The sequence below is a fragment of the Lutjanus erythropterus genome, chromosome 22, assembly GCF_056507025.1.
Source record: "Lutjanus erythropterus isolate fLutEry1 chromosome 22, fLutEry1.hap2, whole genome shotgun sequence".
In the NCBI taxonomy this organism is placed as follows: Eukaryota; Metazoa; Chordata; class Actinopteri; order Lutjaniformes; family Lutjanidae; genus Lutjanus; species Lutjanus erythropterus.
The window spans coordinates 11600112-11626771 of record NC_139338.1 but is presented as its reverse complement, the minus strand read 5'-3'; the positions used below and the strand labels follow the sequence as shown (position 1 = coordinate 11626771).

Below are 26660 nucleotides of genomic sequence, written 5' to 3'. Positions count from 1 at the left end.
TGCCTGCCGTTACCTGAGTTGCCATGGCAACCCTCCCCCAAAAAGAATTTATTTCAGGAAGCAACCCATCGGCAACAACCTGTGACTCTCTCTCTGTCTGTCTCATTCCCTCTTCTCCCTCCGTCATCATTCTATTTTACTCCTCCTTTCATGCACGTTTTACTCCTCTTCACCCACTATATATATGTAGTCCTTTTTCTTCTTCCCCTCGTCTTCCTCCATCTCGACATTTTATCCGTCTGTGCCTTTCCGCCTCATTTGCTGTCACAGTCTGTCCATATTCAGCCACAGAGTTACTTCATTTGTAGCTACAACCAGAGGAAATGGTGCATCAGGCTCCTTCACTAGGCTGTTATCTGTACTCATGGTTGGAGCTGCATGTGTATGTGTGTAGGAGTGCACGTGTGTGTATTTAAAAAGTGCAACTGCACGCGTGTGTGTGTGTGTTAGCGCACGGGAGCCCGCATGTGTAACCGTTTGTGCCAATTATTTCATTACCGGCTGACAGATTTCTCTTTCCACTATTACTGCTCCCTTAGCCACAGGCACCGGCAGAAACCCTAGCAGTCACACACACACACACACACACACACAAACACACACACAAGCTAGCACACAGCAACCAGTTCAAGTCCATCAATTAAGGAGGCAATTTGCTCAAGTGGTTCCACCTGGGCCAAAAGGCAGGTGGGTGGCTATGCTCTGTTTACCTATCAGACACTATTAGAGGTGAGATGTCACTGGTTTTACTTCACCGTGATGTCAGTTCTGCCTTTTTGTCTACCTGCATGTCAGATGGGCTCTGTATTATTGTGTGTATGTGAGTGTGTGTGTGTGGGCCAGAGATTACGTCAAATGTTCCAGTGATAACTGGAATGTACTGTATCTGTCAGTGTGTGGCAACCAAGTGACAGACGATGCTAACATTTTGTGGATGTGGTGTGTGTGTGTGTGTGTGTGTGCTTGAGTGGGAGTGTGTATGCATGTTACGTGTCAGGCTATCAGGCTGCTGACATGAAGAAGAAGTAGCAGATGCTTTCTTCTGTCCACAAACACTCCATCTTTGACAAGTAGGGCCTGACCGATACTGGATTTTTTGGCCCAGTGACGATGCCGATATTAAGGAGTAAAAACAATTCAATATCGCTACACTGGCCGATGCACTTTATGCTACAGCTCAACTGATCGGTCAACAATATTGGCCTATCTCAACTATATTGGTATATATCAGTATCTGCATACACTGTAAAAAAAAATCATCCAAACAGTCCATTAACTGTTGCTCACTAATTTAACGTGTATACAAGATAATTCAACATAAATTTTCAATTATTTACTTTAAGAATTTGAAAACATGAGTTCTTCTAACTTGAACTCTTCCGGCTTGAAATGATGAGTTGATACTGCGCAGAGTTCAAATACCTCATTAAATGACAAATTAGACTTCTCAGCATGCATTGTCTGAGACCCTTCATTTTTATAGTTTGAAGAACACATTTTCTCAAGTACAACTGAATTATTATCACATATATTTGTTTTGAAGCGTTACAAAATTACCTCAGTCTATCTTTTCTTAACATAAAGTTTTAAGTTAAAACACAATTTTTAAAGTGTATATGTTGTCCAATATGCGTCTACATTAAAAGTTTTCAACAAAACATAGTGCAGATTATTAAAAATACACATGCAGGTTTGCTGTTTCATTGTGTTTCGAAATGTGTTTATGTATATTTTCTCTATCCTGCTTATTATAGTCTGTACAAAGAATACTGGCTGATGTGTACCGATATTGAGTTTTTGATTGACTGAGTTTTTTTGCCTCCTAATATCGGTGTTGGCACTGACCCCAAAAATCCAATGTTGGTTGGTCTCTGCTTTGTTAAGAATAAAAGGCACAATATAGCATATATTCATAAACATGTTTTGCAGTTTCCCTCAAAAGTGGTTAACATTTGTGACAAAGATATGTAATGGAGGCAGGATCATTGGCAGTTTAACAATAAACATTATTGTCCAAATTGGTATCAGGACACTGAAACAGTAAGTAAGTAAAAAAAATCTGAGTGATGATCTGTTTTCAGACTTGTACAGACCAATATATATGCTGATACCGATACAGACAGATACAGCTGTGATAGGCCGATGTTAGGATATTAATATCAATCAGCCAATATATCGCTCAGGCTCTTTTGACAAGATTGCTTCAGTGATCCTTCGGTGTGTGTGTGTTGATTTTGTTGTTTGTGTGTGTGCTTCAGTGTGTACTGTGTGCATGTGTGGCCTCTGCAGCAATATTTCATCCTCTCCAGAGTCCCATAAGAAGCTGCCGCACTCTGTGTGTGTGTGTGTGTGTGTGTGTGTGTGTGTGTGTGTGTCTGTGTGTGTGTGTGGGCAAGCAGTGACCCTTTGTGGCTGTGTATGCATATGTATACACGGCTGCCTCTGTGCCTGTGTGTGCACTTCTACACTTGCTCGCAGCATTTATTCACTATCTTGAAGAAGTGTGTGTGTGTGTTCAGAATGTATGATGATGAAACTTCACACACACACACACACACACACACACACACACACACACACACACACACACACACACACACACACACACACACACACACACACACACCATGCCACACACTCACACAGTCTGTTTGATAAATTAGACTTGGAGCTGCAGGAATTTGCTTTGCAATGTGCTAACGCAAACATGAGATAGTGCATACAGTCTGTCAAGCTCCGGTGTATATTTGCAGGAGTGTGTGTGTGTGTGTGTGTGTGCATGTGTGTGCATATGTCTGCATTTGTATTTGTCACTACACCTCTGCATGTTAAGTTGACATGCCCAGATGTTTGCAGCCATGATGTTTCTCTGCGGAAGGAGTGGGGCTGTGCGTCTACATGCCGACCCCACCGTACAGATGTGCTCCGAGGCACATTGGAAAACACACGCGGGAGGTAAATCGCGCCAACAGGACCTACATGTCAATGTTTCCTCTCATCGCCATTTGATTTAAACAAGGGCATTCTGTTTCCTGCATCCCACAAGCCCCATTTCCTTTCAACTCATTGGATGTGGTATTATCCTTGGGCTTAGGTGGCAGTGCACAAGGTATAATTTATTGTCTGTTCAGCAAGGCAAATGTGCAAGCCTGGCATATTTCATTTGCTGAATACATATCATTACTAAAATATGATTTTTTTGTACCTTTTTTGTGTTTCACACTGTGTGGTGAAATGCTATCTAGGGTACGTCTGATTCATGCCCTTACTGAGAATTTCTTGGCGATAATAACCTGGAAATATGGAATATTGGGCTCACTCTGTGTGAGGAGACGAGGCTAAGTCAATGTTATGAAAAGGAAAAGACGTGCCGGATCTCGTCAATGCACATCAATGCATACCAAATAGGAAAATGGTGATGAAACACCACGTTATAACACGCAGTGACTCACCTGCCCCTTATACACACTCCTATCAGAGCTCAGACAGACAGCAAGCAAACCCCGGCCGATTTAGCACCCATAGCAGCGACTCCAGCCGTACTTGTAAATCATTGTGTACACAGTGTGTATTCTATATGTATTACTCTTAAGTCGAGAATGTGGCTTTAAAAATTCCCCAGCAGCAGCACTGTAAAGAAACAACACAGCACAGGAGGAAGCTTTCTGTATTCATGAGTTTGGTTTTAACAGTCCCTGCAGGTACAATAATGAAGTTCCTCTCCCCCATGTGGAATGGACCGTAATGATTATGATGAAGCAGAATCGCCGGCTGTTTTTTTTTTTTTTTCCTCCCCTACCTGCTGTTGTATCGACAGAGCTGTAAACATAAGCATAAAACTATATGTAGCAATGGTGTAACTGTAAAAAAGGGCTATTAACGTTTGCAGAGACAGGGCGAAGCCTAGTTCTATAAGGCAGGACATTGTAGCTTCATATCTGAGCTATCATTCATCTGTAAGAGACGCACAAACAATGCATTTTGAGACACACGGTGAATCATTTTAACTCCAGCTTAAAAATGAAGCTACCCCTGCTGACTTTAAAGCGGGAATTCACTGAACCTGGGTTGAGTAATTAGTCATGTGACTTTGAGAAAACATGAAACTTAAAACATCAAGTTGAATGAACTTTGAAGTTTGTTGTATGGACTTTTAAGTTGGCTGAATTTGAACCGTCAAGTTGAGGTTCAAGTTGAGATTCAAACCAAACAAACTTTTCAAGTCAAATTACCTATTAATTTAGTTGTACTTGAAAAACACGTTCAAAAAACCTAAAGATTATGATATTAAGTCGACCCAACGACTCCTCAGTCATACTGATGAACATTATGAGAGAAGAGTTTACTCAAAATTCAACTAAAACAAAAATAAATTCATTTAACTTCACATTAATGAAACGTATTTATTTACAGTTACATAAACTAGAGAAGATTAGTTGATTCCTCTAAATTCCTGCATTATGTTTTTCAGTGTATAATCACAGAACAAAATGAAGACTGACAACTTGTTTTTTCTCACTTAAAACTTTCAGAATTTACTTTGAGTTTGTCAAAGTCTGTGTGTCTACAAGACACATCAATCAATTCGGGAGTGATAGCAGGTTCCACTTCTGCTTTTTGAATTTCATGGATCACAAATCCTTCATTCAAAATACTTCATAAGACAAAGGGGGTTCCAATGAGTAAACAAGATGAAACATGCAGTCATTTGAATAATGTTATTCAAGCAACCTGTTGGATTACAATTTGACACCGCAAATGCTTGCCAGCTACGTCAATTATGTCAACGGTGATCACCATAAGTGCGGCAAACGTGTTGAGTTATCTCGTTTTGTTGCATGACTAACACCCATGTCAGCACCTTTCCCTTCCGCACGCTATAATGGCATTAGGAGATAAATGAGTGGCACCGCTTGTTATGACCCATAATGTTACGCCTTGTCCTTTACAGTGAGCTAAACCCATTTTCTCTCGCTGCGTTGGATCGAGGATAGGAATTGGAACCCCACAAGCAATCTATTCAAGGGTGCAACAAGCTAAGGGGATGTGACGTGCCAATGTTTTTTAGTGATTTTCATTATGTGTCATTCTATTCTAATTCATTTTCAATTGGACCATAAGAGCTGCTGCCGTAAGCAGTACAAAAGGCAGGAACGAACGAAGGAGGATCTTGTTTAGCTGCAAGACATCCCGAGAAAGAAAATAATGATCTTTATGAAATTGCTTTAGACACAATCTGACAGCCGAGACAAAGCAAGTGGCTGGCCTTGTTCGAATCGATAAAGCCTCCATTAGTTTTCTAAAGAGTAACATGCAATTTGTTTTGGTGCAGCAGCATAGCATCGGTAATATTCTGCCCCTTTGACACAAAAAGCTAATGCACTATAGCCAACCAAATGCGAGATTACACCTACATTTCTGTCAGATGGAAATAGAAAAACGCTTCGAACGCACTGGATCCATAAAGCATGACCAAGCTTGTTATCACCGACACCACATTTGTGTCACAATGGCCTCCAGGCCTGAGCTTTTGTGAAGGCAGAAAAACCTTGTTTCTAAAATCTATTCAAGTGAATGTGATCTCACGCACGGAGGAGATCAAACTTCTTAAGTAGCTATTGATCAGTTAGATGAACAGAGACACGGCGACTGATCGAATGGTGGAATGACCTCATCTCTACCTTTGACACAGCAGGAAAGCGCAAATTGAAACCGCAGAAGGGTAAGCACACTTCTCACCCATCATTTCCTCAAGAATGTGTGGATGCATCAAACTCGAGAACCCTGGTGGTCACGGAATCAATAGTCTGAAGGGTCGGTTTATGAATAAAACGGATGGAGGGTCTGGCTCAGATCCCTTAAATCAGCAGTCTTTGGGCTTGTATATCTTGATGAAGACGCCGCAAGCTTGGGTTAGATCATCTGAGGGGAGGGACCATCTTCTCTCTGAGACATGGTCATGATGGACATGTTGCCGGTGTTGCAAGAATGGGCCCAGAGGAGTCCGCCCTTCCTCGGAGGAAAACGCTGATCTGAGAGGATCTTTCTCCCACCAGCTGACAAGCCGATAGACAAATGGCCTCGCTAGTCTCTAACCACTCAAACAACTGGCCCTCCTTCTTGTCTTACTCCTCAGTGTGTGTGTGTCTGCCAAACACTCCTCCTCCTTCATTCAATCTAGTGGTTATGTACGTGTCCCATGACTAATTTATAGAGTCGAGCTCTACCAGTCTGACCAGAACACATTCGCTGGCAAATGTTTTAATAAACGATACAGCCTCAGTTATTAAAACCACAATCACACCACCATCAAAAAAGTTGACTGAATTTGAATAGACAAGGTGAAATAATTTTTTAATGATTCAAAACCAATTAACCAATTATTAATCAAATTTTTACGTTTTTTACGTTTTGCTGGGAAAATGTTCAAGAGCAATAAACTTAGGTGTTAAGTTTAATCAATTAAGTGAACAAATTCTATACTTCTATACACTGTAAAAAAAAACAAACAACCAACTTAAAAAAAAAGTTTGCATCCAAGCTGCTTCAAAATTTTAATTTGACTGAATTTGAAAAGACAAGCTAAGGTAATTTTTACTGATTTAAAACATATTTTATGTAACTTAACTTTTCTAGTCAAGTAAACTTGATATTAATTCAGCAGTACTTGTACAGCAGCGTTTGCTAGAGAGTCTAATATCTTGATCAGTTGAATGAGTTGAATGAACTGTGTAGCAAACATTCATTCAACTGCTCATTTCAAGTAAAAAGACTTCAAGTTAGAAGAACTCACGTTTGTAAGTTCTGCGGTGTTCTGAGAATAAATGAAGAAAAAAATTGAAGTTGGTTTTACTTGAAAAAAGGAAATGACAACCTCTCAAACTACTGGTCCTCCTCCTTGTCCTACTCCCGGTGACGGTGTTGGCACTGACCCCAAAAATCCAATGACACACACAAACACACACACATTACACGTGTGTGTGTGTGTGTGTGTGTGTGTGTGTGTCGTCTGCCAAACACTCCTCCTCCTTCATTCAATCTCATGGTTATGTGTGTGTGCACACACACCCATGACTAATTTATAGAGCTGGGCTCTATCGCACTGACCAGAACACATTCCTTGGCTATTGCATGAGGTTTTAATTAAAGATACAGCTTCAGTTATTAAAACCACTCAATCCTTTATGCATTTTTCCACATCTTACATGCAGGAAGAGCTAAATCTAGCAATCTGTGCAGGCTTGCTGATCTGGGCCACAATTTACTGCATGTGTTACACATTTTATCACCAGCATCTGTATTACGCTAATGCAACCGAGGATGTAAGACGTACCATCGCCATGTCCTTGCTGATTCAAGGCTTTACAGAGTAGCTCAATTCCATGTCTTCAAGCCCGGATTGGTAGGGCCTCGGGGAGTTCTAGACGGCACTTCATGGGTGGAAGGGCAGGAATGAAGTGTGTTAGGTTGATGTCTTTCTGACATCACTATTTCCAGAAGCCAATGAGTCTCTTCAGTAAAAACTGGAACCCAGAGAGGATCCTCACAGCCAGCTTTTCATTAGAGTCTAAGTCCAACCACTGCCTTTTTTTATTGTCCCACAGCGCTGCCAAAACGCAATCAATAGGACTTTAGGAAAACTGGGTGCAATAGTGCACACTTTTTACTGTCCCCCAATCAATAGGAACTGTGAAAAACAGTGCCATGAGTAAATATTGGAGATCTCGCGCACACACACTCTGATGGAAAGTGCCCCTGGACACAAGACACAAGGGGGTCGTTTGGAGTAGGCTTAGATTACCTTGATAAACCACCACAGGTCTGTGCTGCAACTGTGATTGATTCATTGGAGTGAATTAATTAACAAACCCTTTAAGTAATGAATCAATTAAGCAATTGATTATTGCGCATTACCCGTATGGATTGAAGCTGATACTGACCATTAAACATAAATTGTGCTCAATTTAAATCGGTTTACAGCAGATTATATGCGGAGCAATGCTCTGCTTACCTATGTGCAGCATTGCTGTGAGCCATTTGACATCTCTGAGGATTTGCCAAGTAAAACATGGTGATTGTGACATCGCTTCTGTATGCTAAAGGAGTATTACTGCGGCATTAAATAGATGCACATTATCTTTATTTCACTTGAGCCTAAAGCTTTGCTTCAGGGCTAAATTCCCTAAAATCCCTCCTTTCTACAGATTAATAATAGATGTTTAAAAGGGAAGAAATACTTAATGACTACACCTCTGCTGGTATATCTCAAATTGAAGTCATATTCAAGTCATAGCTCATACTGCAGCTCACTCTGGCCATGACTGTAATTAAACAATCCACATCTTTTGCATGCAGGTGATGCTTGGCAAACAACTACGCCTTTTACCGGCTGTGCCTAAAGTATATCCACTATGTTCTTTAGCACAAGTGCAATAAATATTCTGATGGAAAAATGAAACACAGCCTTCGCAGATGGCCCAGTGAAATTGAATGGTTGGACTGAAATCTCTGCAATAAGAAAAGAGAGGAAAACAAAATAGTGTAGCATAAAGAGGAAAACACTGACAGCTGTCAATACAAACAACAGTTGTGTAGCAGTGCTTCAGTGTGTTACATAACCGTCCACTGTTTGACAACTCTGCTGCACAAAGCCAACCATCATTTGAGTTGTACAACTAGTCCCATTCTTGCGAAAAAGGCCTGACGAATCTACTAGTCATTGGCAGGCTATGCAGTTGAAGGTGTGCTGCATTCGAGACATCGAAGAGTGAACCGGCCTTTTGCTTGCAGTGACCCAAGCTTTGTAAAGGTGACCTACTACGGCATTCCTCCACAAGGACCTTTTCAAGAAAAGTCCGCCTGACAACCTTTTGTGTGCCTGAAAAAGTACAATGTGTCCCTGAGTAAGTTGCATCACAAATCATATAGTGTAGACAAGCGGAAACTACCCCACCTGCAGACTACAGAATTTTCTTTCCAAGAAATTCTCTAGGAGCTGTAAATAGGCATCCGGACTTGTTTGACATTCCTGAAGACGTTTCACATCTCATCCAAAAGGCTTCCTCAGTTCTAACTGACAGACATTTCCAGGTATTTCGGATGTGAGGTGAAATGTCTTCAAGAACCTCAAGTCCATTTGTCTACATACAGCTCCCAGGGAATACCATGACCTGGATGACTGAGAATCTTCAACCGGTATCTTTCCATAAAACGTTGGATTAATTTGCCCATCAGTCTTTTAGGGAGAACAGCTCGGGCTAAACTAGAAACACTGAAAGACAGAAGCTACTTGGAAGTGCAAACATGAGGTTCCTGCCTTTCTAAACTTGTCTAAAGACGTGACAGGGCTTCCTGTCCTCCACGGGCCACGTACGTGCATGACACCAAGCGTTTGCCACTGCTTGACCCAAATCTGCCTGAGGCTGCTCCAGAGCAGAGCTGCCACGCCACAGAACGCCCTTCTAATCCATATCTTTTTTTTTCTTTTTTCCAAAGAGGATCCCCTGGACTGGGCTTCAGTCTGTGGTAAATGAAAACTGATTTGGGTCAGCTGATGTCAGCTGCAGTGTATGAATACACATATATCTGTCACTTTAGCCCATTATGGCTCACCCTGTGGTTTTACCTGAGGATCAATAACTGCAGTCATCAGGCAGACTGGTGGCCTGTTTGAGGGAGGCAGAGGATGTTGAGAGGCCACTTGGGTGTGCAAACACAAGGCTTTATGAATGAATAAAAAGAACATATGCAGCAGTACTCCAGTTCAACTTGTCATTGCCACAGAGACAGTTTAGGCAATATGCCTCCCTTTGAAGTATGAAACAGCTACTAGCGAAATGGGTACAGTTAAAAAGGAGTTTAGTAGATGGATTTACCAGAGAGTCTTTTCATAACACCACATGTCTAAAAGGGCTGGCTTATTTGAAATCTGCTTCAAATTAAATTGTATTTTTTCTCTTGTCAAACCTTTTTTCTCCAATACTGAAAAGGTTGTTTTTTTTTTTTCCAAAAGACCTTTACAGCATTAAAAGTGATTTTGTTACACAAAATGTTCATTTGTAATAGTCCAAATCATTCTATTTTAGATAAAGACTATTTCAGCCTTGGTGCTATAGCCATGGTGCTATGTACAGCAAGAGGCAGATACAGATCAATCAGTCAAGATTATTACATTTATCTCTTACATATAATATTTATTAACTGAGAGGAAAACGATCTTTTATTTTGTCAATTTGTCAATTTAAGAATAAATCACTGAATCTTCCCTGACAGGGTTTCCCCCAGTGTATTGCAAGCCTGGTGGTTCATCGGGCCTAAGTTAACCCCCCACTGAGCCTAAGCATCTGGGAATTTTATTTTAAGGGGATGAATTTCTAAGATGTTACAGTGGGGTAGTGCGCTTGTAAACATAGATATAATGGTTGGAAAATACATATAACACACTGGAGTTTGTCAGTTTACAGTAAGAGATCATTTTTTCATGTCAATAATGTAATTTAATTTATTTTGTTGCTGAAAACAAGAGAGATTCTTTGTAAAACGCTCCTATAGTTGTTGATTTTTTAAAATGTGTGTAGAATAAATTACCTATTTATAACAACTCATTACTTTATGTCAAAGTATTTTTCAAATCAACAGTCAGCTTTTAGCACTGACCTTATGTTGGGCCTTAGAAATTGTGTGAGAGTTAAAAAAAAAAAAAAAAAAAAAGCCATAACACAGATTTCATGTGATTTGTTATCACAGAAACCAGAAACTGTGGGGCCCCACCTTAATGCCACCATCAGTCTGTCAGCCCCCCATCAAAAGATACTTGCCACCAAGCCTAACAACTTTGCTGAGAGAAACTCTGCCTGATGCCACAATTTTACTGCTGTATTAAGCGAGAACTATAATCCATTGAGGTTTTAAAGAAGCTGCTCCTCATAACTTTAATTGTAACCCACAGGGTGCCTCGATTTCATGCTAAAAAATATTTTATAACAGTGAATAACATATGGCTCTGTCATTTTTGGAATTAAACTCTCCATTATTTTACCCTATCCTGTGCTAAAGCAGATTGCCCTGGATTCCCTCACCGAGAACTCTTCCATGAACCTGTCAAGAGTCTCTATTGCCATGTGACAAATATCTCGGCCAATGAAGAGCAAAATGGGATTTGCTCCATTGCCTGAATTATTGAAGTGGACAGTGTGAGAAATTTATGGCGCAAAATTCATCCCCATTCCCTATGCATAATGTTTTAATATGTTTCCTTTCCTGATCCGCACTGCCCGCATCCCTATTTCTCACTGAACGAGATCCCATGTCACATTATGCAAAAAGGGCTGACACAATGAGGTGTACAACTCCCAAAAATACACTCATCTGCGTGTTTGGCAGAGGGGTGACATTTTTGTTTCTTCATGGGCATTCCCACTGCCAACATCCCCAATCCGAGATCTCAAGCTAGCTAGCACTCCCACCTCTGCTGGCATGATAATAACTCAGGATATGTGCTGTCGACAGATAACATACCACCTGCATACACATCTGCACCACCAGCAATGACGCGCACACACACACACCAACATGAGTGTAAACAGAGGTAGAGACGATCAATCTGTGGCATCAGAGAGCGGGGACTAAAAATACATTTTTCTTGTTCTCCCTCTTCCCTTTGTTCTGTGTATGTAATTCACATTGGAGAGGGTTGTGTTGCACAACCTTGATGTTCTTATGAAGGAATATGTGAGACAAGATTAAAAGGGGTCTGTTCTTTTTAAGGCCCCTTGTGCATGCCTTTCATTATCCTCATCCCCAAAAGACTGTCACTAATGCAGTCCTTTGAATTCATTTTATCAGTTCGTATTATTAGCCCTTACAGCTGGCTTTGACCTTGGCCATTCTTGTATTCTTGCGAGCATATTCTCAACCCTCCTTTGTGCGCCTCCCTGCCTCCATCTCCCTCTAGTAGTAGATTTCAACGGGGGACCTTATAAACCATAATGAACTTATATTGCATCTTCTCGCCACCGAGCGACCAGCAGCTCTCCTCCCCCCGCAAAGTTAAAAGCTATTTGGTGTCAAGTTTGAAAGCAAAGAAAATGCAGGCTTAGGGGAAAAAACACCTCGGTGTAAAAAGCACAACATGATACAGACAAACAACTCGGCGGTGAAGGTCAAAAATATTGCCTTGCCAGTCAACAAGCTCCGACAATGCTGATGGCCTGAATCTAATGAGAGTCCCTCGCGTTAACACAGCCATGAGCAGCACTTTTTTCATATTGCGAGGTGGCCACACAATCCTCTTTTTGACCTCTGTGGAAAGGGCTAGCATGCCACAGTGAATTAAAACTCCAAAGGAAGGCTTCGGGACATGTGCCAGTACAAAATCCTGAACTCCCCTTGTCTCCCATTTTGGCTCACAGACAAGTTTTTTTTTTTTTCCTCTCTCTTACCCCTCTTCAGTATGGCTGAACATTCTCCTACCCCGCAGTAGTCATGGACTCACCACGGTGAGGAGAGTGTTTGCCACTGCTTGACCTGAATATTTGCCCAGGGCCGGAGGCGGGGAGGGGATGGCAGGCCATTCCAAGCCATGCTTCTTGAAAAACCGGCACAAAAGGAAACCCATGACAGTTCCTAAGTGCCAAACAGACTCTGCCCGCCCCGGGGTATACATGTATAAAGGGAATATTAAGTGCTGTTTTTTTTGTGCCAGGTTTGTGCAGTACAGTAATTCCCTGGTTTACACCATTTGACTTTCATGAGGAGTTTGAGCAGTAAGTGTACTCAACCTCTGCATGAAGACAGATCTCCCCATAGACAGGTATGATTTGTATGTATTATGCTACAATGTAGGTGGAATTAATGATTTGTTACAAGGGATAATCTGCCACTCTGAAAAACCAGTGAAGTTCTGTTGGAACAGGTTTCTGGTTGCCAGAGTCATTCAATCACATTGGAGCTGCAACGGTTAGTCAATTAATCGACTAGCGGATCAAAAGAAAATCAGTCACCACTATTTTGACAATTGATTCCCTGCTTCTGTCATTTTTCAAGCAGAAATCTCAACTATTTTCTGATTCTAGCTTCTAAAACTGTAAGTACTTGGTGCTTTTCTTTATTATTTATGATATTAAATGAAAAGTATTTGGGTTTTGGACAGTTGGTTGAACAAAAGAAGCAATTTGAAGTAGACTAATCTATTAATCGATCAAAAGACAATTAGTTCCCAACTATTTCAATATTTGATTCAATGCTTCAATTGATTTTCTAGCAAACATTTCAAACATTGCTGGTTCCAGCCTCTTAAATATGAGAATTTGTTGCTTTGCCTCTTCATTTATGATGGTAAATGAAGAGTCTTAGGGTTTTGGACTGTTGGTCAGACAAAAGAAGCAGTTTGCAATCATTAATCAATTAGTTGTCAACTATAACATTAACCAGCAACTATTTTGACAATCCATTCCTCGTTTCTGTCATTTTTCAAGTAACAGTGTTAAATATTTGTTGGTTCCAGATTCTCAAGTGTAAGGGTTTGTAGATTTTCTTCATAATTTATGACAATAAACAAAGAGTCTTTGAGTTTTGGACTGTTGGTTGGACAAAAGAAGCAATCTGAAGTGGAGCTGCAATGATTTATTAATTAGTCGATCGAAAGAAAATTGGTTGCCAACTATTTTGATAATCGATTAATGGTTCCACTCACATTTGCTAGTTCCACCTTCTTAAATGTAAGAATTTGTTGCTTTTCTTTGCTGTTTATGGCAGTAAATAAAGAGTCTCTGGGTTTTTGGATAAAAGAAGCAATTTCAGGACGTCACTTTGGGCTCTGGGAAATTATGATGAGCATTTTTCTTTAAAAAAAAAAAAAAAGAAAAACTGACATTTTATAGACTAATCCTGAAAATAATCTGGACAATAATCGATAATGAAAATACTTGTTAGCTGCAGCACTAAATTCATCAGAATATCATCATTTAATTCCCCCAAAAGCTGCACCATTTGCAACAATGCAGCCATGCCCTGCAGGCTGTGCCATCCATACAGCATGGCAACGATGACAGACACTTTGTGGACACTTGTGTGTTGAAGCCCTCAGCCTCGCTGCTGTGATGTGTGTATGTGTGAATGATGATCGGGATTGAAATGTATCTGCATGGCGTGAAAACACAACAGAAGGTAAATGGAACGACATTAGAGGCGCTTGACCTCAATGTTACCCTAAAGCTAGACTCTAGTGCCATCTATTGAAAACGTTTACAACAAATCAGCATTCTGCACAAACAGGTTTGAATAGTGCTGCTTTCTTTTTTTTTTACTTAAGACTTCGATTGCACGAAAAATTGATCAATCGATCACCTTGTGCATGGCGAATGACTTGTTGATAAGGAAAATTGCGGATGAGGATGAGGATGAGGAATATCACAGCTCAGCAATGCCATCTGTGCTCCATGCAAACTAATCTGCTGCTTTAGTGTAGCTTTGATTGGATTTTTGATTTCACAGCGACTAAAAGGGAAAAAAAAGTCGACATTTGATTGCGACGGTCACAGCCCGCATTGGGTTTTCTGTCGCGGAAAACTTCATATGAACTATATGGAGGCATGGGAGACGACAGCGCCTGCAAACAGTGCAAAAGTGACATGTAATCAGGCGAAGTTGTGTGTGGTTTACCTTCTTTGAGCAGGCGGGAGTGAATGAGGAGAATGAGAAAGCAGCAGATCGCCGCTCCGGTCAGTGCCCACGCAACTCTGAGCAGCTGCATCCTGGCGTAGGAAGGTTTGTGGCGGACCGAGACAGCAGCAGCAGCCGTGCGGCGGGAGACACACACTCCACCTCAGCTCACAGACACGCACTGACTCATATTCTGCTGGAATTCAAGCATTCATCCCCCTTTGGTGCAAAAATCCTCACTTGATAGTCCGGTTTAGGTGTGATGGAGAGGGCTGGGATCCCGCGAAATGAAGAAAAATATGCGCTCTTGTGTGCGTCAGAGTGGCTCCAAACAGTCGGTATTAACCCCCGATCACCGTCTGGAGGGTTGACATCCTTCCTCGCGCCACTTCTTCTCCTTCTTCTCCCCCTTCCTTTCCTTTCCTTCAGGAGTGTGTCGGCGGCGGCGGCGGTGCTGGCGTCCCCTCGGTGTGTCTCCGTCTTCGAGTGCGCACGGCGGTAGCGCAGATGATGATCACCGCTCTCCGCTGCATGTTACGCACATCTCTCCCACTGCTGGAGAGGCAGAGGCGAATACTGCCAAGCAAGTCGCCTCGCAGACCCCCTCCTCTCTCTTTCTCTCTCGTTTTCCCTCCCCTTTCTCTCCCTCTCCTTTCCCAGCTCTTCACTATATCGCTCCGTCGCTCCGTCACTTTCCCTCCCTCTTTCTCCCTGTCGCGCCCCCCCCCTCTCTCTTCCCCTCTTGATTCAGTCCAATGCAACTCTTGCCATTTACGCACGCCAGTTTCTTAAACTATGCATCTCCACCTGGATAATCCATGTTCTTCTACATCTGTGCGTCACAGCTCCAGAGAGCATTTTTTGTTCCAAGCCAGACGCACTGTGGATGGATTTCTCCTGACTTTTCAAAGACCTGACTGCGCAGGTTGTTTCCATAAGGATCACAAACAGTTGCAGGCGAGAATCTGTCCTTGTCTCTGTGTGTGTTCCTCCTCATGCGGGATCCACCGTTTTTTCCTCTCTGCTTAGCTTCAGGTTACGTCACAACTCCCCCAAATAATCTCCTCCAGCTACAAAGCACCAGATAGTGCTGCTATAAAAGGATGTTTCCCCTGATAAATAAGTGAGCGAACCGACCGTGGGCTGCTGCAGGTGATCATCATCATCATGCCAAACACTTCAAAGCTAAAACAATTCAAATGTGGTAGAGAGTGGTGATTCATGTTTAATTTTAACCCCCATTTAATTAAAATTATGTCACAAAGATGTATTTCTGTAGCCAAAGATATGGCAAGTTCCATTCCTGATATATTTTTATATTTTTGGCAGTACTAGAATAGATTCATACATGACTTCATGCATTAAAAACCATGAATTCATTCATGCAGTAGGGGAGACATGGGATGGTAATAACACTTTTTTGTTTGACCATCTGTAACTCAGTGGTTGTTTGTGCTGGATATCTCAAACTTTAATATACAGTACCCATATTTGTCTTCAAATAAAACTCTCTTGGATGTCTGCAAGTCAAAAAACTGTATCTACAATACAATGAACTCTAGGCAAAAAATAATCCTGATAAAGAAACTTAATTTTCATTCCTATAAATCAATTTTTGGGACATAAAATCCACAGTGTCGCTCACAGCTTCATTTAATTACATTTTACAAGGCAGGGAACAACTCATAACGTAGTTTTTAACCAGTGAGTCCTGAAATGCTTCCAACATAACAGCAATAAGTATGAAATCGAGCACATAAACGTTAAAGTAATTAAGTCAAGTATAAAATAAAGAGCATGGGGAAGAGAGATATGCCAGTTCTACTGTGAGCTCAATTATTGGTGACACTGCTGCAGCATTTTTCTGATTGGTCAAAGTGACAGTGTTACAACTAACCCAGTGTTATAACACTCCCCGGTTTCCCCTACTTCATCATGTAATCAACAGTATCTCATGCCTGACTTAATGCGTGTAATAAATTACTTAATGCTGTTGGTTTTTTTTGTTTGTTTGTTTGTTTGTTTGTTTTTGTCTTTCTCAAGTCTGCAGTTAAATGGACAGGACAAAAAAAGCCAACCGGTCGCAGCAGTGCACATGCTGTTTGTTGAATTCTAAGTATTGCAATCATGATCAAGTAAATGTGACGTTTTAATGACATCATCATGTTTGTGGCCCTTCAAATGAAGTCAGTAGTTCTGTATATTTAGGCAACATGAATCTGGAAAAAGTAAAAATATAAATTAGATCACAATGTCAGAAAAGAAAAATTGTTCATTGACAACCAAAACATGCTTTGTCATGCTGCTCTAAATGCTGCCAGAAAGCCTTTTCATCATGTGGGAAACACTGTTGAGTGGGTTTAGGCAACAAAATGACTTGCCTAGATTTAGAAAAATATCATGTTTAGGGTTAAGGTAAGTACGTTATCTTATGTATCTTACGTCACGCGACCTTCATGAGGTGAGCCACAGGACAAAAGTCACATGACACACATAATGTTATGTGCCGTCAAACTTTTACTAGCATGTTGGGTTTCACATGGGACATGAAACCTGGTCTCCTAGGTGAAGGTCCTGTGTTAGTTGAACCATCCATCCATCCCACCTCCTCCAGATATGGACTTTCTCAGCTTTTATATTACGTCAAAGCCCGGTTTGTCTCATGTGACTGCTAACAGGTGTATCTTTATGAGTGGCACAGAGGTGTGACAAAATGCCCATATGTGACGTCTGTATTTGGGAATGAGAACAGGCTGGCATTATTTATGACAGATGGGTCACCACTTTATTTGAAGGGCAATAAACAATGATGACAACACTTGGAATTAAACAGAATACATGTGCACTGTTGTAATTAGACTGTTTTTTTGTCCTGTCCCTTTAACTTACCTATGAAGAAGATATGACATCATTAATAACTCAGAACAGTTGTTGCGATTAAATAACATTTTCTTGCTCATGCATGAGATGCTATTCATTCTTGTATATTCCTGATAGTTCACAAGGTACTACATGAATGAATGCATACTTTTATGCATTAAGTCATGTATGAATTGATTACAATCCATGTAGCCTTACCATTAAGTGTTATCTTTTTTAAAGTGCTGATTTTAGGTGGATCTCCTGCACCTCATCCCTTGATGTTGTGGGAAATAATGTAAAGAATGTGCCGAGGAAATTCTGCAGCTCCATATTAGACGAGCCTCCTGGTTATTGAAACAAGCAATAGGCTTTGGGTAGCCTAGCCTTAAGGCTCGTTTTCCAAGAATATTCAACACCCCCCGAGACCGATTACACATGTAGCCTAAAATTTCATCATATTACACACATAAAGAATTGATGCCATTGCAAATCCTCAAAAGGCCTCTTCTGCTTCTGTTCTCAGTTTGATGTTTTTTTTTAAAAAAAAAAAACAGATATCTGGATCCTGTGAGTGGAACCAATTGGACTGGAGGTGGACCAATATTGAGTAGCAAAACAATAGCTTGTGAGTCAATAGCTTGTGTAATCCACTCCTCCAACCCCCACCCTGGCCCCTGGTCGCCCCTGGTGACCACAAACACAGTTATTGTTTCTACACTGTAAATCTTTTCAAGCTAGGTCTACTTAACAATGTAAGTTCCCTTATCTTCTTAAAAATGTGCATTAACTGCACATGGTTTGAGCAATTAGATAAAAGTCGCCTTCTCAGTTTTGCTAATTGAGTTAAAGTAACTTGAGAAAATGTTTGAAAAGTTCAATAAACTTAAAGTATTAAGTTGAATCAATTAAGTGTACGAGGGTATGAATTTGATACTACACTGTAAAAAAAAAAAAAGTTTTAATTAAAAAAATTAATGTGCAAGCTGCCTAAACATTTAAGTTGATTATTTCTGAAATTTTGAAATTTTTGAATTTTTGAAATACATTTTTTTTGAGTTTCTAAAACTCAAATTTATCTCAAGAAGATCTCAACTAAAGATTAAAGGTTGGCAAAACTCAAAAATCTATTACAGTGCATAAATAATAGAGAAAAGATTACTTGATTTCACTAAATTCCCGTACGATGTCTTACAGTTTGTTTTCTGTGCATCTATGTGCCCTTTACACACAATGTGGGCGCAGCGAGAGACAAAAATTGCAAAATTTATTCAGCCAGTGAGTCATTTGGAAGAGACTGGTCAGTTTGCACACAATAACCCATATGGCCACTCAAGTGATTGTAGCATTTCGAAAGCAGCATTTCCTCCTCGGGGCACTTTGTGAGTTTTTATCCCAGCGTCTGTCTGTGTGTTTATAATTGAATCAGAATGACATGGTCTGACGACTGACGGTGCCACTCAAAACCAGAGAACTGTCATTGCAGTGTCAATAAGGTTGGCCCCTGCAGCTACGAGCACTAATTAGCTGATAACAGTCTCTGTTGGCTGGCATGCGTGCCAGACTGTGTATGTGTTTGTGCGCATGCTGTGGATGTCTGCGCCTCTGTTTGTGTGTGTTTATATCAAGTTTGCAAGTGTGTGTGTGTGTGTGTGTGTGTGTGTGTGTGTGTGCCTTTTTTTTCCTTCCCTGACACCTCCCTGCCTCCTCCTCTATAGTGCTGTGATCCGTCCATCTACTGCATGGAAAGCAATTAACAGAGACCTGACCTCTACAAGGATGTGGGGTGGGAAGACTGTATGTGGGCTTGTGACTGTGTGGGTGGGTGTGCATGTCTCACAATGTCTTCTGCCGAGCCTATAGCTACGGCTCTATACACACCGGAAGAGCCGTAAACTAAATATAACTCTGTGCATGTGCATAAAGCCTAATTAAGAAAACGTTGGAAAGAGATGGGGACGATACCGTTTTGATTTGCCAGAGGAACCAATTACAACTATTCGCAAGGTTGCCATGTTCAACCTGTAAAATAGTCCCAAAGCACCCAAACCATATGTGCACGTCATCTTTTTTAACACCAATTTAAGGTGGCAACAGCCATTTGTGTAACTGTGAGGAAATATTTTGCAGCTTTCCTCCTTCTACACCCACCAATAATTAGGCTTTTCTGTTAAGTTATTTATAAAATAGAAATCAACATTCTCAACACTCTTATATAAGTCAGCTGTGGCTTCGCTCGCATGAAACAACCTCCACAAGCAGTGCGCCCGTGGCTTCGTATTTAAACTCGAGGATGGAGAAAATAAAACAGGGTGAGTGTTGCTGGATTTCTGCTCCTGTACATGTGTATACTTTTTTCCTTATAGGTCAAGTGTCACCATGAATCTTCAGCACATTTAAAGCAGCAAACCAGGCGAGCAAGGCTTTCTCCTTTATCGTTGTGTATGAAGCAGAAATGAAGCGAGCTGCCTAAATATTTACCTTAGTTATTTAAATGACCCTGTAGGCTGTTAACCTTTGTGTTTCTTTGCATTACATTTACTTGCTCATTTTTTTTAATTGATGTTCATGTAAACATAATGATAACACTGCGCACACACATGCCTTATCTATTATTTTTGTGTTTTATCTTATTTTTGTTGGTCTGTTTTTTTTATATGAGGCCGATTTATTTTATTTTATTTTTATTTTATTTTATTTGTCTGTCTGTTTTTGAATTAAATAAAAGTTCTACTGCTTTTGAATACATAATGATGCTTTTTCAAATGTGCAATCTGTTAAACAAAGCAGATAAAGATAATAACTACAAAATCAACCATGTTAAAATTACTTAAATATGGAGTAGGACTTGATAAATACATATTTAAAAAGAAACAAAAACAAAAGAAAATTAAATATGTTTAGTCTCTAGGTTGGGTCAAGTTCTGAAAATGCTTGATCCTACATTTCCCATAATCCAGCTCAACAGCATCTTTCAATAACCATGACGGCATCGTTATTATGTACTGTACACTATTCTGTATTATTTTTCTCAGGGCAGGACTGAGAGAAAAAGTCACAATTACAAATCTGTCCACATTTCAGCACCATGGACAGCGACAAACCAAGCCACAGCACATGAACAGGCCTTTCAGACATCACCACACCAAACACACCACCGCTGCACTCTGAAACCCATTATTTTCCACGGCTTGCGCTGGGTTACTGCGGCTTATCACAGCACCAGACAAAGTGGCGTGTGTTGTGCCATGTGCCAGCCAACGCTGAATTCAGCAGTGAGTGCAGATCATATATTATTTTGTCTGAAAGGACCTTCAGGCTACTGATATTTCAGAGCCATGGTCAGGACCTTAGATTCTAACTTAACTAAAGGATCAATGAGTCAGACAAACTAACATATAACACAGACTGACATATTATACTTAATAATCCCTCTGTCTCTCTTTACTACTATGAGATGGAGAGCAGGGATGGTACGTTAACAAGGGTGATGCATTTTGGTAATTTTGCTGATTATACCATCCCCCCTTAAAATAGTGAGTATACATGTATAGAGTAGTGGGCAGTGGTGGCCTAATCCCCCGACCGGCGAGATAAATCTGGATGGGGAAAGTGAAAGACTGCGCTTGCCCCTCTCTCTTTTCACACTGGGGCACAGGGACCATCAGGGGTCCTTGAGTGGGTTGTAGGGGGTCGCCAGCAAAAGAAGAAAATAATTTTTTAAATTTCATCACGTTATTTTTAAAGAACTTTTATCAAATTTTTTAGAAGTTGGAAGATGGAACAACAAGGGAGGAAATAGTGTAGGCCGCTTTGATTAATAGTGATCCTAGTTGACTGACTATGAAGACTTTGTTATCTTGAAAAAAATAAAAATACTCAGAGGGAATTCCTTAAGACAAAATCCTCCGCAATGCTGGGTCAATAGAAGAAAGGTATTCAAGTAAAAAAATGTTTTTTTTGCTACAAATCAAGTTTGAACATTTGATGAAGGTGACAATTTTTCATTATAATAATTAGTATTAGTACATTGTATATCATCATAGTTCTATGAGGTATGCCAAAAAGTCATTGACAGACCAAGAAATGTACAGTATGTTTTCCTGCATGGCAGTTTGCAGAAAACGAGGCCCCAGACACTTCTGATGTCTGAAATGCCATTAGGTCAAAATCACATCAAAAGCATTTCATGCGGCGTCACACTGATAAAACTATGTACAGTATGTTTTTTGAGCTGTGCAATTACATGACGGGTGAAAATAACAAATATTTGTATGTTGGTATTTTATAGTCCACGCTCGTCTCTGAACTTTAGTTTGATCACAAAGTACACTGGGACTCATTTTTGCTCTGTTGCCTTAGGGACGAGCTATGTGTCTAGACACTATTAAAAATCCCTGTTAGATGTCTGCTCACATTTTTTCCGAGCCCCTCTTTATATTAGGATGGTATAGGATGTTTTCGGATAAGTTTCGCAGCACATTGAATTCTTCTCTTTCTTTCTTTTTTTTGGGGGTAAATTATTAAACAATTTCCTTTCCCTCTGTCCTCACGCCACCCACCTACGCTGCTGCCATGTCTCCTCTCTCACTTTCTCCTCCTCTATACCACCACCCCCTCACCGCTGCTTTTCCTTGCCAGGAGCCAGGAGAGGCGTTACTTGCTTTGTCCTCTGTGCAGGTCACTGGCTATGTGCCAGACAGAGCCCATGCCAATAAAAGCCATGAGTAATGGCCTAAAACTTCTACATTCGCTGTGTTTCCCATTATTTCCCATGGCCAATAAATTTGAAGGAGGGCTTAATCAGAGGGAAAAGCTGGAACATACGGCTCATGTCCAGTAGGGTGTCCAACACAAAGATTCTCGCAGTTTAATCAGAGATAAAAGTTGAGGTGGCAGCCACCAATATGGCCTCCCTTGTGACCCACTTTGTCTTCTGACAGGCAGAGCCATTATTGTTTGGGCTGATAAACACACTCCTGCTGTCTGTCAGGAAACAATGCCCCCGCCCCCTCCTGGGATGAGGTCGACTCTAAATAAAGCACTTTAGAAAATAATAGACAGATAATTGAATAAACATTTCACAGTCCATGAATTACCCACAGAAGACTCCAGTTTTCGCAGCAGGACTAGATTGTCCAACACGGTTTAAACAATGTCTGTGCCGGAAGAGGGAATGATTCTTGCTGCAAAGGTGTCTGTGATCACCTTCTGTCTGTATTCTTGGATATATTTCAACAATTTACATAATGCAAAGGGTTAAGAAATTCCAGATGAAAAAAAAAATCAATGTTCATAGAAACTTCTTTAACATTTTTAAGGACCAGAAAGATTCTGTGATCCAACCTAAATCTTCTCCACATTTGGGAATGCTTCTTGTCATGTCATATGTTTTATGGGACTTAATTAATTCCATAACACAGTCAGTTATTATTGGGTAACTAGCTGATCATTCCAAATTATATTATAGTATCATATTGTAACATATTAAATCATATTGTATTGTGTAGTAGAGTATAATATGGTAGTGTAGCGTACCATAACATACCTTTTTGAATTGCATAGCATATAGAAAGTTGACCACAAAAAAGAAAACTATTTCAGTGATTGTGAAGAATGCAAAAACTTTGATAACATGTATCGATAAGCCAAACCTGCAACAATTGACTTTTTAGCCACTGAGGTGCAGCAGAAACAAGCTAAAACACCGACATACTATCAGACATAGATTTAGCAAACTTGCTAGTATACTATTGCAGATATAAAGCAACATTAGCAAAGCTGCTAAATTTGCCTGTGTGCATGAGGTGCTAGGTAGTAGGTTTGGATATAAAAGTATTACAGTATAACAAGTATGATTGAATACTATCAAAATACAAATGCTACTCTTTCTATTATTCTGAAATGGAAATGCTGCATTCCGGTGATGTATTGCAGTGCAAATCATATGCCACCAGAGGTCTGTTTCACAACTAGTAGACAGGACAGTGCAGCTGTGCTGAGAAACATCTGGGGGATAAAGTTGGAAAACGAACTAGTAAAAAGGAAATACTCCTCTGTCCTGTTTGGGAGTATTTTTGAAATATTCCCAATGATAAATGAAAGCCAGCAGACACCGGCCAGTGGCAGAGAGCCACGGTGAATGTGTGCTGGAAGGAGGAAAAGTGAGCAGCAAACTTGTCGGTGTGGCAGTAAATGTACAGCGTAGGTTTGAGTTTGTCAGTGAATAAAGGCTGCAGCCACTTCATCACTTCTATATGACAGAAGTAAGCTAGAAGAAGATAATGTCGTAGGCAATTTTGCATCAAAAATTGTCTTTTTAATCTAGTATCTGCTTTGTGTGTGGTTGTATCAGGACCAATACTTTTGATTTACTTAACAACAAGACATTAAAGACAAAAGCAGAAATGGGAAAATAAAATGGAAGCTCCTTGTGAGGTCAATACACCTGTCCAACTAAACTACAGGATAGCTTATTCCTGTTGCTGAAATGGATTGTCCTGACAATCTGCACAGTCTGTACTTAGCTACCACACTCAGAGACACTGTGGATCAATCTCCCTTCAGGAGAGCATAAAAGCACCAATTTGGCTTTGTAAAACTTTCTGTTTAATCAGTGTTTCCTCGTGCTTAATTTGGCATGCATTGTGCTTCTTTTTTTCTCACTGCCAATCACTGTCAAGAAATGAAGTGTCTGCCAGTAAATAATCCATCAAAAACACGTCACCTCAGACATCTGTCACCCTCATGTCTTTGTATTAAACAAATATCTGTTAGCTGGGATGTCAGGTAATTTTCCACATCATAAAGTTGTGGTTTTTTTTGGTATAAGTGTCTAATATCACACATTATATAAAGCTAAATATAAAGGTAGAAATAAATTAACTATAAAGATCAAAACTGTGTAATTTATGGTTTCATTATTTTGATGAAGGAGTTATTACTGGCCTCACACATTACTTTTATTAACATTCATTTCGTTCTATTCTGTTCTAGGGAATGCGAGGATCTTACTGTACCTTATCTAAAGACGTTTCAAAAACTTGACAGCACATGTTCATTATGGGGGTGTTTATCGAGGTCTCTCGACCTTTTTCTTGGATGTAGGCTTACGGCTCATACAGAAATAGTTATTTTTAGTCATTTCATGCAGGTGATCACGTTTTCATATTTCAATCTAAACAACACTCTGCCCTTTTTAATTGGAAGATGTGTCACTCACACTGACTTAAGCAGCAAAGTTATTATATTATTAATGATTAACTGTACATTCACAATGCACAGTTAATTAAGTGTTATTATAGGAAAGGCAGTATATTGAGCTGGTGAGCACAAATGATAGAATCGTCCTCTCGAGTCTCTCACTAAGCTTCTTACGATTCCTGTCGTCAGAGAAAAACAAACAAGCACCCACAGTCACCCATCCGGGAGCATCCTCTCCATTTAGTCTCCATTTGCCTGATCATCATCCATCCATCATCCCTCAGTGCTGAAGTCTCACCTGGCCTCATTCCATTTGTTGCCAGTTAAGTGCTACAGTATCACCATGAATCATTGGCATTATAAGCTGTGTTAACTTTACTTGATTAATTATTCATTACCGTTCCAACAGTTTTCACCAGGTAAGTGTCTCTCAAAGTATGGAAAGAACTGCTTTGTCAGTGATGTGAATCCCTGAGGTTCCTGAAGTTAAAAAGAAAAACAAAACCAAGCTGACCAAGGCTGGTTTGCATCAATAAGAATTAACTTTTAAACCAGAGTAAATCATGGTTGCACAAAACTTTTAAACTATCTTAAATTTAAGAAAGATTAAATATAAACCTGTAGTTTGGTTTTCACTTGAAAGATTAACTTCAGTTCTGCTGAACTGATAATTCAGCCAACATGTTTTTTTCAATGGAGAAATTAGAGCTTCTCAGACGAGCCATCATGATGTGGTCCTGAACTGGTCCTGTCTTCTGACTGGTGGATTGACCTAAAGCTGTTTCTTAGAGAGAATTACACCTGAAGTGTCCAATTTTGACATTTTAGACACTTTATATACACACATAAAAGCTGTTCTTTCTATTTGTAAGGGGACTTTTACTGACATACACTCATATACATACAAACATGTGCGATAGCGTGTGTACATACACAGAGACACACGCGTGCGAAATTTTCTAGTTTTATTTTAATTATCTGGGTGATCAAGCATTGCCATATTGATTAAACTCTATTTAGTTTTGATTTACATCAATAAACTGGGCTTTACTGAACAGAGATTAATATTTTTATCATACAATTTACATAGCTAAACTCTGATTGGAACTAATGGAACTACAGGTGCCATCATTTTTGGCTTTCAGTGGTGTAAACAGGAATTTTAATGTTGCCATGTGATCAGTAAGCTGTTGGTTGCAGCTAGAAGCCTTAATTTATTTACATTTTGTCAAACTGACACCATTGTAAGTGTGCAGAGTTAGCAATTAGCAGCTCCTTTTTGCCCCCGATGGATGTACAGACCATTATAGCTGGATTACTGTGATAATGAAGAAAATTAAAAAACATGAAGATGCTGGGATTATGAGAAGCGTCTTTCTTCTGTGATTACTAAGCGGATTTATGGAGGTTTATTCAGGATGGACATCTGAGATAATGACATCCCGGGGAAGTGTCACTCATATTTTGAATCTAAAACTATGTGTATCATATCTGTGTGTTGCAGATTTGACATGTGTTGAGATTTGACTCAGAGAAAGAGTACGATTTTTGGCACAAGTTGCAGCAATAAGGCACTCAGGGTTTAAAGTGAATGCGGGCCAAAGAGCAACAACTAACTCAACACTGCCATTGCCTTTTGGGACTAAGACCCACTCAGAGACATGCCTCACTGTTTGAAAACCACTGTTTTAGATTATTAGCGTAATATTTTCCAGCATGCAATGAAAGAAAATGAAAGCCTTGTAAATGAAATCACATGTCCTAAACAACATGCACATGCTGCAAGACAGAGGAGAGACTTTCTTATACTATCCTGATCCAGATGTGACTGTCCTTTACAGTAAACACTGATACTACAGGTCATTGTCATGTCATTTACTAATGGTCATATTAATACTGTATACTATAAAATAAGTGAGTACAATGTACAGATAATA

General features: G+C 40.1%; 1 protein-coding gene across 4 annotated transcripts in view; it reads right to left on the bottom strand.

The window, feature by feature from the left end:
* tafa5a (TAFA chemokine like family member 5a) overlaps positions 1–26660 on the bottom strand; it is a 199192-nt gene that overhangs the window by 117498 nt on the left and 55034 nt on the right. Inside the window, exon 1 of one of the 4 annotated variants that reach the window (XM_084711259.1) lies at positions 14662–15291. The exons of the other annotated variants lie outside the window; for them this stretch is intronic. Within the exon in view, the coding sequence (XP_084567385.1) occupies positions 14662–14752 (91 nt within the window). The 5' untranslated portion in view covers positions 14753–15291. Of the gene's footprint in view, positions 1–14661; positions 15292–26660 lie in introns of those variants that run through there. 4 annotated transcript variants of the gene reach the window in all.